Source organism: Gracilinanus agilis, chromosome 1 (genome assembly GCF_016433145.1).
Source record: "Gracilinanus agilis isolate LMUSP501 chromosome 1, AgileGrace, whole genome shotgun sequence".
NCBI lineage: Eukaryota > Metazoa > Chordata > Mammalia > Didelphimorphia > Didelphidae > Gracilinanus > Gracilinanus agilis.
In genome coordinates this window covers 206,647,447-206,662,137 of record NC_058130.1, presented here as the reverse complement: position 1 = coordinate 206,662,137, position 14,691 = coordinate 206,647,447, and the positions used below count along the sequence as shown (strand labels likewise).

General features: G+C 35.9%; 1 protein-coding gene across 1 annotated transcript in view; it reads right to left on the bottom strand.

Annotated features, from left to right (window-relative positions):
• LOC123233944 (cytochrome P450 3A4-like) overlaps positions 1-14,238 on the bottom strand; it is a 33,811-nt gene extending 19,573 nt beyond the window's left edge. The window contains exons 1-3 of the mRNA XM_044659938.1: positions 14,091-14,238; positions 6,330-6,423; positions 3,902-3,954 (exon numbers count right to left, since the gene is read on the bottom strand). Of these exons, the coding sequence (XP_044515873.1) occupies positions 3,902-3,954; positions 6,330-6,423; positions 14,091-14,161 (218 nt within the window). The 5' untranslated portion in view covers positions 14,162-14,238. The remainder of the gene's footprint in view (positions 1-3,901; positions 3,955-6,329; positions 6,424-14,090) is intronic.
• Positions 14,239-14,691: the final 453 nt, after the last annotated feature.

The window sequence follows — 14,691 nt, the reverse complement described above, 5'->3', positions numbered from 1 at the left end:
AAGGAAAGGAAAGGAAAGGAAAGGAAAGGAAAGGAAAGGAAAGGAAAGGAAAGGAAAGGAAAGAAAGGAAAGGAAAGGAAAGGAAAGGAAAGGAAAAGAAAAGAAAAGAAAAGAAAAGAAAAGAAAAGAAAAGAAAAGAAAAGAAAAGAAAAGAAAAGAAAAGAAAGAGAAATACAAGCATATTTCCCTTAACCTTGCCAGTGGCTGAAACTATGATACTCAGTTGCTCTTCCCTTTCTCAGAAAAACTCCTAGAAAGTTGTTGATATTTGTTTCTTCCATTTCCTCCCTTTCTGCTCATTGCTGAACCTTTGGTAATTTGGCTTCTGACACCACAGCTCAAAGTCTCTTATTATATAGGCAACTAAGGCTTACTTAACTTATCTAGGATAGATTTTTCTTTTTCATCATTCTGTGTGACTTTTCTGTAACAATGACTCAAAGGCAAACTTTCCTCCTAGATATACTCTCATTCCTTAGATTATATAATATTGCTCTTTTGGTTCTCCTACCTTTCTGACAATCCTTTTTGATCTGGATCATCCTAAACTTCCCACCTCCTAAACATGGGTATTCTCAAGATTGTCTGGGGCTATCTATATAAATCTACTCTCTTGGTGATCTCATCAACTCACATTCAGACAAATCCCACATTTGTTCAGACAACTTCTTAAATTACATAGTATGCCCTAATCTCTATCATGAATTTTCATATTAAATCATCATCTGCCTGCTGGATATCTCCATCTAGATATCTTAAAAACATTCAAAATTAAATAATTCCAGAACAGAATTCATTATCTTCCCTGCGTGAACTCATTTCTCCTCCAAATATCTCTATTTCTATTTATCACATCAAAATCCTTGTAGACATGCATTTGCAACCATGACATCATCCTTCATTCTCCTCTCTCCCTTCGGACCACTCAATCAGTTGCCAAGTTTAAGTGATTTGACTTCTAAATAATCTATAGAATCTATCTCTTTCTTTCCATCCAAATAACCATTCTCCTAATTAAATCCCTCTCAACTAAAATATCCCTGCAGACTAGAGATGGGCAAACTACGGCCCACGGGCCAGATGCAGCCCCTTAAAATGTTCTATCTGGCTGCGGGACATTATTCCTAATCTGACGAATACAATGAATAGGATACAATACAATGAAACTTCGAAAGATTTGCCTTAGAAACAGACTGACAGATGAGCATTTCCTTTCCTTTGGCCCCCTCTTTAAAAACTTTGGCCATCACTGCTATAAACTACTAACTAGTTTTTTTTTCTTTCCTTTTCATTCTCTCCTCTATTTCTTTCCTTTTCATTCTCTCCTCTGTATTCCACTGTCCACAGAGATAGAAAATCTGTTATCAAAACACAAGAAAGACTGTTTACTACTTTATTAAAAATATTCAATGTCTCCACATTTTCTGTAGGAATTAGTCTGAAATTTATAGTCTTTCACAATAAGACGATCTCACTCTATTTTTATTACTTATCTCATATGACTACTCCTCATGTTTCTATCAGTTTGATACTACTAGCAATTTCCCTCATTCACTATGGGGGAACATAATTATGTTTAAGTTGTCATCAGTACCTGGAGTATATATCTTCTCTACCTCCACCAAATGTTAGCCCTTTTTTCCTTCAGGAGCAAGCCTGGGTGACACATCTCACGGGAAAATTATTATGATCAACCCAGATAGTAGTATTTTCTTCATCCTTTATTTAACTTATCTCTGTGCACATTTTTTTCTCCTCTCCCCATCAGCAGAATGAGGAAAGTCACTGCAGGATACAGGGAAGCAACATTTAGAAAGGTAAAAAACAAAAACCAAAAAAACTATAACAATTTGACTTCTCTGAAGCCAAGGAAGGGGGGAGATTATTCAGTAGAAGGAGATGATCAGCAGATATGGTATGAGGAGGTCAAGGAGGACTAAACAAAGGCCATTGTAGTAGATAATCTTGAAGGTATTGATGATTGAGAAAGGCATCTTTCCCAGAAGATTTGAGGAGAGAATTGAGGCTAAAATCCAATTTGCAAAGGGTTGAAAAAAATTAGGCATTAGGAACTAACAATTTGCCTATGGAAGAGAAGTAAAAAAGTATTATTCGGGCACTTTAAAATAGTCAAGTTGAAGGTCTGCATTTTGAATGCATGTAAATTGGCCATATTTGAAAAGCACATACAATTTCCCTGGAAATGGAAATTTATAGCTGGCACATAGTAGACCTTAATACATGGCATTTGGTCAACTGATTATTTGCTTGAAAATGGATAGAAAAGAGCCAGTGGTAAAAGAGGGAATGAACATGGAAGAGAGATAAAAGGACGGCCACTGAAGAATGGGCTGAAGTGTATGTAAAAGGTTTGGGATTAAGGCTGCAGAGAGAGGAATTAAGGATATTTCAATTTCTCTATTGGAGGCAAGGGGGATATGAAGGGTACTATGATAGAATATTTTGAAGAAAGGAAGGACAAGTTAAGGGCATCAGCAGCCATGATCCTTTCCTGACATGGTGATAGTCTACATATATGTCTTGGTCACATGTGCTCTCTATATGTTCAACCTTTCAAACATGTGTTCAACCTAAATTTGTACCAAGGTATATTTGTTCAGGTATAATTCCAATGAAGGTATTTACCTTCCACGGAATCTGTGTGTTTGTGGTCTCTCGGTAGCTCAAAATTTATAGAAGACATGTTCTGTTATTTATTAATTTTCATCATAAGTTAGCTATATTTTCTGTTATGGAGTTTAAGTAGGATGGATAACTTGGAAAAGTGAAATATTTGTTTGGTGTTGCGGGTTTTAAAATGTTGTGGCCAGGGGAACTGCATCCCCCAGTGTGCCCCGGGGGTCCCTCTGTCCTACTTCCTAGTGTGGGATTGGTCTTGAATGGACCAATCCCGTGCTGGGGGAGGTACCACGCCCCCATTTCTGTCATGGGATTGGTCTTGAATTGGACCAATCCCATGCTAAGGAGGGGTTATCCTCCCCCTTCACACACCCAGTTCCATGCCGGGGATTATGGGCCAATCCTGAGAGAGGCTAGTCATTTTCAGGCTGCTGGAGCTCCAGTTTTCTTTCAATTAAAGTTCTTACAGTTTAAAAAAGTAAGAATTTTTATTTTAATCATTTCAGTGCTCAAGAGCTATGATTTGGATAAGATTCTGTATCTCTTCCCAAATTCCTAGAATCTGAGTCCTTAATAGGAATGTCCAGAATGACAAAGCATTAGATACTACACTAATGTTTATCAGTGATTATCGTTTACTAGTGGAAATTAAAGTGAGACTAGTTAATGTAATACATTCCTTAAAATGATATTATTGTTTAATTCTTCATAGTCACTAAGAATTATATTTATTAAATATGAATTATCACAAATGCATTGGGTTCAAATTTATGAATCAGAATTAAAAAGGGTTCAGACAGTAAATTGAGGAAAGTGGAGAATAGTCTTTTGAAGAAAAAATAATTTTAAGAGAAATAATGGTTGCCCTCATCACCCTATGTGTTATTATCCTTTTAATCATCTTTTTTCATTACTAATCTCTATTTCTTATTATTCTCTTTACATGTTAGATTGTACAATATAGCTTGGAAGCTTCTGCAGGGCATCTGTGTTGCATGGTAGGTACTTAATCCAGTTCTTTCTTTCTTCAAAATACACATTATCATATCACTAAACTAAAACAAGGAGTATGTATAGAATATATGACTTGGTATAATATCATATTAGATTAATCTTTTATGATGCTACAAGACTGGCCTAGGATTCTGTAGTATTAAAAAACTTTCCAATACATCTACCTTCACAAATAAATTTGAGCTGAGTATCAGGGAGTTCTTCGATGACTGCCCATTAAAATAGGAATATTACTTGCAATACTCACCCCCAAGTTTTCCCATATTTTTTAAAACATTGGTAGTCAAATTCCGCAAAACCCTGAAAAAAAAATTTAAATCAGATATTTTCGTGAATCCTTAATAATTAATCATACCTTTTATTAGGAATTTAAAGATGAATTAAATATCATTCTACTACTGGTGTTATGCTCTCCATTTTGACTGGAGTGTATATTGCTCAGACCTTTTTCTACTTGTTGACATCTGACCCAAAACAAATGTGGTCAATCCTATGAAGACTTTCCTGATCCCTCCAGCTGAAAGTGATTTCTCTAGGAACCTAGCTCTCTTGACGATAACCCAATGCCTTTTTCATATGCTTTGATAGCCTGTTTAAAGGAAGGATTATTTCATTCATTTAGGACTTAGTAAAAACTCGAAGGATACATTGATACACTCTATGCATTAATGCTCTTACTATAATTTCATTCATATTACAATTACCTCAATACATGTCATTGTCTCTACTGGATAATAGGGTCTTTAAGGTCATCTACCATGGAATTTTTTTCTTTGTATTTCCCCTGGTGCAGATGTTCCTAACATTTTGAGTGTTATGGGCCTTTTCAGTGGTGTGGAAAGCCGATGGACCCCTTCCCAAAATGATATTTTAAAATTCATAATTTTATGAATTATGATGTATGAATTAATCACACAGCATTAGAAAAGAAACCAATTTTATTAAAATAGTTTTCAAAAATTTTATATTTCAGGGGGCAGCTGGGTAGCTCAGTGGATTGAAAGCCAGGCCTAGAGACGGGAGGTCCTAGGTTCAAATCCAGCCTTAGACACTTCCCAGCTGTGTGACCCTGGGCAAGTCACTTGACCCCCATTGCCTACCCTTACCACTCTTCCACCTATAAGTCAATACACAGAAGTTAAGGGTTTAAAATAAAAAAAATTAAAAAAAATTTATATTTCCCAGGTTAAGAACCATTGATTTAGTGCTTAGCATAGTATATCATTCACAGTAAAAGGTTTATAAATGTTCATTGAATAATTATTGTTCATATAACTATGAGGAGATCCTTTCACAAGCCCCTTTTGTTTTGATAGTATCTTACAATTTCCGAACCTATTGCAATCCATTTTTATAATTTTATGAGTCTCAATAACTTGATGAGGTAATTAGTAAACCAAAGCACAGAAAAGGTGATTGGTTGCCCTAGGTCAGCCACTGACCCTCCAAACCATGTCTTTGGACTCTATTCCAGAGTTTTTATTAGTATATAACACATCTTCTGATATAAATCTCCACATGCTGTCTCTCCTACCTATGCATCAACATCTGGAAAGAAATCCTCTTATGTAATCAGGTGAAATGCATAGTGGATAGATTACTGGTCTCAAAATCCAAAAGTCCTGGGCTCAAGTTCTGCCTCTGACACATGTTGTAGGACTCTGGGCAAGGTAATTAACTAGTAACTGGAGGTAACTCAATGAGAAAATTAGTTGTGGGAAAATTCAGGTGGTAATAACTGTTACCTCATCCTTGAATTCTTATGCCAGTGAAATCACAGACTAATTGCTGTCCCTAAGAACACTGAGTTTCCTGAGAAACAGGAAATTCCCTTTGCATCAATAACTAAATCTTCTAGAGAAAGTTAATAACACTAATAGCCACTCAAATAGAATTTGGTGTAAAACATTCAGTTCCTTAAACTTGTTACAAAAGCCCTTTGCCCAATAAAAAAATTCCTTTATACATCTACACATTCTAGCCTATTAAACTGAAGAACAACTCCATGGTAGCTTATCTTGGGGAAATCTGAAATCTTACAAAGAATCAGAAGTTTCTTATGACAAAATTACTGCTAATGGCACAAATGCAATAAATGGGAGAAACAGCTGAATAGATTGTGATATTTGAATGTAATTGATTGTATTATTATTAGAAATGGCAAATATTAGAAATATATGAATAGATGAAGAGAAGAAAAGAGAATAAGAATAATATATACCAATGATTACATTGAAAAAAATAACAACCACAAACTCAGGAGAAAAAATTATCCAAGTAAAACAAATCCAAAGGGAATTCAAAAGCAGAGGATGTTTATATTAGCATACAAATATAATTTAGAAATTTTAAAATAAATTATAAATAATGTGGAATCTGTAGGTTTGCACATAACTTTTTGTGCATTTGTTTAATTAAATAATTTTTATTGATGATGGTGGTAAAGTGTATAATAAAAAAGAAAAGAAAAGAATCAGCAATTTCTAGACATTGAGCTGAGAATCAAAATGTCTCATTTTACAGATGAGGAAACTGAAACTTGGAAAAATAATTGATTTGCCCAAAGTCCATACTTATTAAGTACCATAAATTGTATTTATACCTGTCTCCTAAAGGTAGAGCAAATGCTCTTTCCACCATACAAAGATAATAAAGGAGAACTCATTGATACTCACTTTGCGATAGGAAAGAACAGTGCCGAAGAAAGGAAGAGGTGCTGGTCCTGGAATTCCTAAGTTCTTAAATAACTTGTGTGTCCTGGTCCCATATCTATAGAGTGAAATAAAAATACAAATGCATTAGAGTCAAGTCAAAGACCAGACACATAAATGGCGTGGTCCACTTATCACTAATCAGATTGGGTTGAAGTATAAAGTAAGTACCTTGAGGGAAGGCTTGGTTTACTCAGATCCAGATGCCAAAGGGACACTTCCAGAGATTCTTTATGGCTCATACAAACATCCTGAGATATTACAAGGCCTACCTGAGATTCCTTGATGTCCTACCTCAGAGCCAGTAAGGTTTGAGGCAACACATTAAATATAGTCATTTTTTGGCAAGCCTCCAGGAAACCATTAGCATTGCTGTTAGAATGTATTCCCTGTTTGTCTGTTCTCACTCCATCATTACTAACCTTCACTCTATTTTGCTGTGACTAGGACCAAGTCTCTCTTGCTACTCTGGATCCAGTCCAAGGTCAGTGTATTTTATATACCATCAAGATAGCTCAGGATATGAACTTCAGATCTTAAACCCTCCTCTCCAGGACCCAACCCAACTCTGGTGACTCAGACAAGAGAGCACTAATCTTTAGAATATGAGTGCCAAATACCATAATCCCTGGTTCCAATATCTTTCACTTCATGATACATCCAAAGGCCAAATTCCAAAGGCATGACACCTCTTATTGTTAGTACCTCAAATACAGGAAGAATTATTCACAGTATTCTTCTCTTGTTACCCCGAGTAGGGAGAGTGAAATCACAGCCATAAATTAGAAACAGCTAGATATATAGCTTGCTCATCAGCATGAGAACTCAACCTCTCCTCTCCCCAAATACTGTATGTTCTTTAAAGAAATTACTGATGCAGGAATTCTGTGAGAAGCTTGGCTAGATGGTTACATATTTATCTGTGATTTACTATCCTATCGAAAATTCTGCCTAAGCTTTGGTGAGGTAAACTAAGTCATTGTACTAAGATTGTAAATCATTGCTAACCATTGTCCCTGTAAAAAGCTTACCTAATCCCTTAGTCTACATCACTTTCTCTATAAAATACTAGCTGTGATCAATAAACCTCGCCTCTCATGGTTACCAGCTTCAGTGGTCCTCCTGACACATGCCATCCTTCTCACCACATCTCATTCTCCTCACCCCTTCAGGAACCCCAAATGTTTGTCAGTATCACCTGACAATCTCTCCCTTGTTGATACTACAGAAATGACCGTTTGCTATGGCCAGCAAATCCTTACTCTTTTCAACTTGAAAGAGAGTTTTCAGTTAACTAAGTAAAAATCATCCACTTCTCTTGCTACTAATTCCCATTCTCTTTACCCCGTACATCATAGTTCTCCCCTCTCGGGAAGCAATCCAGCTCTGCCCACCTCTTCTATTTTGTCCTCTGGATATGCACTCTATTATCAACATGTTCCCCTTCATCTAATGGTTTTTCATGCCCCTAAATATACTAGTCCCAATGGAAGAGTCAATACACTCTTTCATTCTTCCTTATTTCCACTCCAAGAATCTTCCTCTCTCAATACTTAGCAACTTATCTTTCTTTGAGTTTCACTCTATCCATATACAGCTTACTCAAACCAGTTCTAGAAGCAGTTATGCACCAGATTACAGCTTATTCTCTCTGTTCTCAAGGAGTTCAGAGGTTGCTCACTTTACTCACTTTTGCTTTGCAGTCTAACAATGGCCTCATGCCAGATGACATCAATATTCAGTTACTCCCCCAAATACCTTGATCTCCCTTTTCCTTAATCTCAGCTTCTATCATCCCATCATTTTCTAATATTCACTTTCTTGGATAATCACAATCTTAATTTCCCCATCACCTCAAGTATTCCACTTCTATTCCTATAGATAATGGGCTCTGGGCTCAAATCTGGTTTCAGACAATTCCTAACTGTGTGACCCTGGACAAATCACTTGACCCCCATTGCCAAGCCCTTACCACTCTTCTGCCTTGGAACAATACACAATATTGATTTTAAGATAGTAAGTTTTTTTAAGAGCTTGGAATTTGCTATTTAATCATTGGTTCATTTCTCCCTCCTCCCCAGTATAATTATACTCAGTTTTACTGGACAAGTTGTCCATGGCTGCAAAGCTAGATCATTTCCTGTTGGAGAATACTATATACCAAACTCTCTGTTTCCTTTTAATGTTAGCTGCTGTCTTACATGGTCTTATCTGTAGCTACTCATTACTTAAATTACTAAAACTTTGGGACCTTTTACTGTTTCTTTTTTTTTTAATTTTTTTTAAATTTTAAACCCTTAACTTCTGTGTATTGACTTATAGGTGGAAGATTGGTAAGGGTAGGCAATGGGGGTCAAGTGACTTGCCCAGGGTCACACAGCTGGGAAGTGTCTGAGGCTGGATTTGAACCTAGGACCTCCTGTCTCTAGGCCTGGCTCTCAATCCACTGAGCTACCCAGCTGCCCCCTTTTACTGTTTCTTTTGACATTCTTAGTAGTTTATTTTTTTTTAAAGAAAAATTTTCCATGGTTACATGATTCATGTTCTTACTTTCCCCTTTGTCCCCCTAATCCCCCCCTCCATAGCCAACACACAATTCCAATGGTTTTAACCTGTGTCATCGATCAAGACCTTTTTCCATAGTATTGATTGCATTGGTATTGTCATTTCGAGTCTACATCCCCAATCATGTCCGCATGTGTTCAAACAGTTGTTTTTCTTCTGTTTCTACCGCTGTAGTTCTTCCTCTGAATGTGGGTAGCGTTCTTTTCCATAAGTCCCTCAGAATTGTCCTGGGACATTGTATTGCTGCTAGTACAGAAGTCCATTACGTTCAATTTTTCCACAGTGTATCAGTCTCTGTGTACAATGTTCTTCTGGCTCTGCTCCTTTCACTCTGCATCAATTCCTGGAGGTCGTTCCAGTAGTTTTCATTTAGATATCTCCTTCAAGAGTTTTCTGGTGAATTATTTCAGTTTTTCACTTTTTTCCCAAGTTGAATGAAATCTGGAAAGCTTTCTCTCCTGATTTCTTGAGATTTGGAGAATGATCTCTCTATTTTCTGGATATGCTTTTCAGATAGTCCATTGATTCATAAATGGTCTGATATCAAATGATCTGTTATCAAAGTCAATTTTTTATATGACAGATCTGAAATTTTTCTATTTGGGGGGCTTAGTTTTAATATTTCTTCTTGTCTCATAGAACCATCATATTTTGTTTGGTTCACTCTAATTTTCAAGGAGGCACTTACTTGGGTAAGATTTTTATGACCAACAATTAATTTTTTTTATAAGTCTCTCTACCACAGATCATTCTTTTCCAATTCTTTCACTCTCAGTTCATTTATAAACTTTGAATTAAATTTTTTAGCTCTTCCATTGCTTCTTCTAGAGATTCTAATTGATTTTTGTGGTCACGTTTTGACTTTTTTAAGGCATTGTTTATATATTTTTGTGTTATTCTCTTATTAATGGTATATGGCTTCACTATCTTTCATCTCCTAATAACTTTTATCTTTTTTGTTTATTTTTTCTGGGCAATCTGGCATAGCAGACATACTTTAAAACTTTTAGAGCCAAGTCTGTGATGACAACTCCTCTGAAATTTCCCATACTTTCTTGTGTAGGGTACACAGAAAGCTTATTTAGAGATTTGAGACACTGAGTCCCTGGTGCCCAGATTGTTGCAAGTTTAGTTATTAACATGGAATGGAGCTGAGTTCAAGATCATCAGTATGTGTCTAGTGCTACAGACCTACTTCAAAGTTTGGAGTGCTATTTTCAGGCTCCCTCTCTAATCTCTGCCCAGGAATACTGGGCAGAGATTAGTTTATGATTCACTCAAGGCTAGCCTAACTTGACTTGCAATTTGGCTTAGATCTCGTTACTCAGCCAAAAATTCCTTGCTTCATGGGCAATAATGATCTCTCTTGTTTTTAAACCCTTACCTTCTGTCTTAGAATCAATACTATGTATTGGTTCCAAGGCAGAAGAGTGGTAAGGGTTAGGCAATGGGGGTCAAGTGACTTGCCCAGGGTCACACAGCTAGGAAGTGTCTGAGGCCACATTTGAACCCAGGACCTCCCATCTATAGGTCTGGCTCTCATTCTAATGAGCTACCCAGCTGCTCTCTATAATGATCTCTTAATTGTGAGATTTGATGGCTTTTTTCTCAATTCCTAGATTTCTCTACCTGTCTATAGCAATTTGTCATTATTGGCTGTATCTTCCTCTTGGCTTCTATCTCTTTCCTATATCTACCATGTTCATAGGAAAGTTCATATAGGATTTGTTTACCCACACATAAAAAAATCAGTGATTATGCTGAGATAAGGGGAGATAGAAGACATCTTTCATGATATCCTTACATCACTTCTTCAGAAGTAAACGCCCAGGTGGAGAGAACATTGGGTCTAGAGTCAGGAAATCCTTAATTAAAATAAAACTTCAAACAATAGCTAGGTATGTGATCCTGGACAAGTAACTTAACCTCTGTTTGCCTCAGTTTCCTCAGTTGTGAAATGAGACTAATAATGGTATCTACCTCTCAGGATTATTGTGAGGCTCAAATGATATATTGTTAAAGTATTATGGCAATACAAAGAATATAATACTTGCTTGATAGATTCTTTTTTTTACTTCCATATTTCCTCTCTACTGTCCTTCTTGCCTTACTTTCTACATTCTTTCCTTACTAACTCCCTTTTCTCAGTCCTTCATGCTATGCTACAGCCTACTCAGGTTCATCCTGTATCTACCCAGTATGCTTTGGGAGACACACACTTTTAATTCCTCAAACACTTTCACATTGAATGAGGAGACAGGCTTACCAAAGGTGTTTAACATTGATGGGGAAGATGTTTAGAACAGAGTCCAAATCAAGACGATAAATGATAACTTGCCTCATATGTTTCCACTTACAGATACCTCTGAATTCATCACCCTAGATAAGAATCCCATGGCAGAACTTCATAATTATTTCCACAATAGTCATATACACTTTTGGTGAGTTTATGAGGATTTAAGCACTCTAGAAAGTCATTGGTGGAACTTCAGAGTCAAGAAAATATTTTGGAGATCCAATGTGGCAAGACACACAAAACTGAATATACCTTTTAATCAATCATTCCTCTACCATGACTCAATCACAGAAATAAATATGCACTTTTAAAAATTATTTGTGGGGGAAGCTGAGTAGCTTGGTAGATTGAGATCCAGGACTAGAGATGGGAGGTCCTGGGTTCAAATCTAGCCTCAGACACTTCCTAGATGTGTGACCATGGGCAAATCACTTGACCCCCATTGCCTAGCTCTTACCACTCTTCTGCCTTAGAAACAATACATAGTATTGATTCTAGGGTGGAAGGTAAGGATTTTTAAAAAATTATTTGTGTATATAAAATATATCCATTTCTACTTTATTTTCAAAAGCAAAAAATTGGACTTAATTTAAATGTTCAAAAGTAGCTAAATTAATTATGGCATGTTATTATAATCAAATACTATAGATCCCATGAAAAAGATTAATTACAGGAAATAAGGAAAGACTTTTATGGAATGAGGTAGCGCTAAATCAGCAAAACCAGAATGGCTAAATGTTACGCTGTAACTAGAATCAATAAAAAAAAAAAAAAAAAAAAAAAAAAAAAAAAAAGATTCAAGGAACAGAGTCAGATGTTTCAAATCTCATCTGTTGGGCTTTGACTTCACAATGTGGTTTCTAATATTTTTTTTTTAATCTCGTTGAAAGACAACCAGGTAACATCATGCATAGAGCACCAGGCCTGGGGTCAAAAGACCTGGATTCAAATATGACCTCAGACACTTCTTAGCTGTGTGATCCTACATGAGTCACAACCCCAAATCTCTAGCCCTTAACGCTATTCTGCCTTGGAACCAATACTTAGTGTTGATTCTAAAACAGAAAGTAAGAATTGTTTTTAAAAAACTGAAACTGACAAAATCATGGTTTTTAAAAAGAACTGGTATGATATCTGTATATTTAAAATTAATATTATTTCATTATTTATGTTTTAGTTTCCCTTTCTCTTACTTAGCTGTGTCTATCTATTGACTATAACCACATAAAGTGGTGGGTTCCTTAAATATTATATCACATTATACTTCATTATATTATGTTATATTGTGATATCAAAGTATATATTCATTCTTAGGCAGGCTACTTCTCTTTTATTGATCTCAAATTCCTCATCCATCAAGTGAGGGAAAAAATGAAAAATTTATGGTAGATAATCCCCAAGTCCTTCTTAGGTCTCATATCCTATGCTCCTATAACCCATGTAGTGCCTCATTACTCACAACCAGCAGTGGCTCAAAACAGTACACACTGGCAGTTCTGACTTCCAATATGGGGCTTAGAATGAAAGAATCCTAATTCTAGTTTCTAGGTGTCTCCTCAGCCATGATTTTGGTATGAATGCAAAGGGATCCCATCGCATAGAATGTTGATATTTCCTCAGCTCTCTCATCTTCTGGAGTCACTCGATTGCTCTAAGAAAGAAACTTGGATGTTGGATAGCATTAAAGTAACTCCTTACTCAATAACAACTTCACTTCTTCCAAGCTGGTTAGTTTTTTTATACAATTGGAGAATTAGATCCAAGTCTTCTCTAATCACTTACAGGGAATTTTGAAAACTCTGATATACAAGGAGGATGTGAATTATTTCCTTCTACTATCTGGCTAAATTAGTATGATTTGTATACTGCAGGAAAAGGGGAAAAGAAACATTTAAAAAATTCTTTTCTAATGAAGAGAATAAACAGAGATTAAACAAAGACCCATAAACAAAAATGTATGTGTTGTGCAGCCTTTACCACAATCAGAAGGCTTAAAAAATACAGGCAGCAAAACAATTGTTGAGGTTTGCAGAGAAAGGAGGCAATATCTTCACTTGGATCTCCACCAGTCCTCCTTCAAGTACAGGACCTTGAGTTTCATCAGCTTGTGGGGATTGCAGCACTAGACAATTTATTAACATATAATTTTTTTGTATAGAGAACCTTCTACCCTGATGTATAACTGTAACTATTTTTCTAGGTCCCTACCATTCCACAATAGCAATTGGTTAAAAGGGATTGATGGAACAGAACAGGAATACTCTCCTTTTGGAGTGTCCCCCCTCTACTTCAAAGTCCTGGGGGAAAAGAGAATATAGAAATATATCATACAAAATCCCTACAACAAGGCTAATAGCAAATACTACACTGTTGTGATCAGAATGAGTATTGGCAAATGAGCTGTAATTTTTGAAAGCAAGGAAATATCATTTAAACTCTAAAAAATAAAGTAATAGGGAGCAAAACTAGAAAGGTAAACAAAAAAGTCAATTGATATGAACTCAGGTTTACTGAAAGAGTTCCCTTTAAATCACTTCACCACTAAAAAAGGAATATTCCCAAAGCTTATTCTTTCGGAAAGACAATAGAGTTTATGATTGAGGAGTTTATAATTTCCCCTTGGTATTTTTTTCTCATAAACTATGTCAATTCACTTATATATATTTTTAAAGGTCCTCAATTTCAATTTTTTTAAAAAAAGCTAACAAATAACAAATAACAAACATATTCTTATGTATATTATGCAAAGAATAGAAGCAACTAGAAACCAGTCATTGTGAAAAGTCCAATGACAGTCCCAGTGCCAATGGTCTAATCCTCTGTAAAATTGTAAACAGGAAAAAGAAAAGCATACTCTCACTTACAAATACAGGAGAGTCAGAAAGACAATGATGATGGTCCAGGTTCCAGCACTCAAACTTGGAATGATATTCATTGTCACACTCTCCAGTCAGCTTTTTATTTCTTTCTCTTTCCCGACTCTTTCTTCGAGTCTTAGTTCTTAATACCTCACTCCAAGTGCTATGCCTGACAAATTTCGAAAGGAATATATAGGCTGTAAATCAAGAGGTGGAGTTAAAGGGAAAGCCAAAGAAATCTGATCCAGCAGGAAGTTTTATGACTCATACAACTCTCCAACCCTGAAATCTCTGAGTTTCCCTTTATTGACTCATGGTGGGGATGAACTCATAGTATTTGTTGGTAGGAAGGTAAGTTCAAAAAACAATTATTAACTTTAGTCACTTTAAAAACTTAATGAAGCAAATATTTTTAATCCTTATCAGAAATAGTGATGCAAAAACCAAAGCAGAGTTAAAGTTTTATGGAAGTTTAAAGTACAAATCAGTCAACAAGTATTTACTGACTATCTAGGTCTAAACAGTACACTTCGTTCTTAGTATACAAGGACAAAAATTCTGCCTTAACAATTAATACCTGTATGAGTAGAGGAAAGCCATGAATCAT